At 29.4% G+C, this 1118-nt stretch overlaps 1 protein-coding gene across 1 annotated transcript in view; it reads left to right on the top strand.

Annotated features, from left to right (window-relative positions):
• Positions 1 to 1118, top strand: part of LOC107724660 (junctional adhesion molecule-like) — a 4708-nt gene extending 3590 nt beyond the window's left edge. The window contains exons 6-8 of the mRNA XM_016533668.1: positions 139 to 225; positions 676 to 744; positions 970 to 1118. Coding sequence (XP_016389154.1) covers positions 139 to 225; positions 676 to 744; positions 970 to 1118 — 305 coding nt within the window. The remainder of the gene's footprint in view (positions 1 to 138; positions 226 to 675; positions 745 to 969) is intronic.

Raw genomic sequence — 1118 nt, 5'->3', positions numbered from 1 at the left:
GGGGTTCACAAACACTGTGTATATATATATATATATATATATATATATATATATAATATGTATGTATAATTTTTTTTTTTAATAAGTAAATAAATAATTTTCAATTCTAACTGGAGTTGATATGTATCTCCATTGTAGAGACAAGGCTGTGTCTTCAAGTTTGTCTTTTCCTTTGCCCGTTTATTACTATGCTGTTGACTTCAATCATCTGGCGTTTTATTGAAGGTATTTCATCAGGACTATTTTATCTGAGATCTATTAGTAAATCCAACATAGACCTTACAACTTAATTCAGTTCTGTCTAAAATGTGTCTCTTAATTGATTTAGAATGGTTATACCAATTATATTTGTATATTTCCGAGTTATTTTTTTTAATCATCAAAATAATGTGTTTCAGGTTCTCTGTATGAGACCATCTCTTGCTGTATGCTCTATATTCTGGGGTCATTGAGGTTGTTTTGGGTTAAATCATTAGCCACATATTTACCAGGTTGTTTTTTTTTAAATAAATTGATGTATAAAACTTATAACTTATATTCAGATTTTACATAATATCTGTGTCTACTGAGATTTGTCGTATCTATACATAAAGCTAAAGGGATTAGACAAGAATTACTATTATTTGTTTTATTACTGTTTTTGTTCTTTACATGATTTTACAACTTTTTTTGCAGCAAAAATCCTGAAGTATGTCATGACTGCACATGCTGATCATGCAGCATTTATGGCAGTGGTGTATTCAGGTAAATCCACACTGTAAATAATCTGGAAAACTAAACTTAATTTATCCTTAGTTTATGTTTAGCTTATCCAGTTATATGTATGTGTGTGTGTGTGTGTGTGTGTGTGTTTATATATATATATATATATATATAATAGAACGAGAGAGAAAGAGTTAATATTTTTTTACAGTGCACAATAGTAAATTATACCATTAAGTGTAAATTAATCATTTATATCTGTGTCAGTACTTTTAGCTGAACATTTTGAAAACATCAGCACAGTCATCAGAACAGTCACCATCGGGTTACTTGTCCTGATGTGTCTCCTCTTCATTATACGTGAGTATTCGCCCATTATGGAGCATTATCCACAAGATGAGGATATCTTGTTTTAA

This window comes from Sinocyclocheilus rhinocerous, unplaced genomic scaffold (assembly GCF_001515625.1).
Source record: "Sinocyclocheilus rhinocerous isolate Xijiao unplaced genomic scaffold, SAMN03320098_v1.1 scaffold2290, whole genome shotgun sequence".
Lineage (NCBI taxonomy): Eukaryota > Metazoa > Chordata > Actinopteri > Cypriniformes > Cyprinidae > Sinocyclocheilus > Sinocyclocheilus rhinocerous.
Note: the sequence above shows the minus strand (reverse complement) of the source record. Positions and strands in the feature narration are given on the sequence as shown.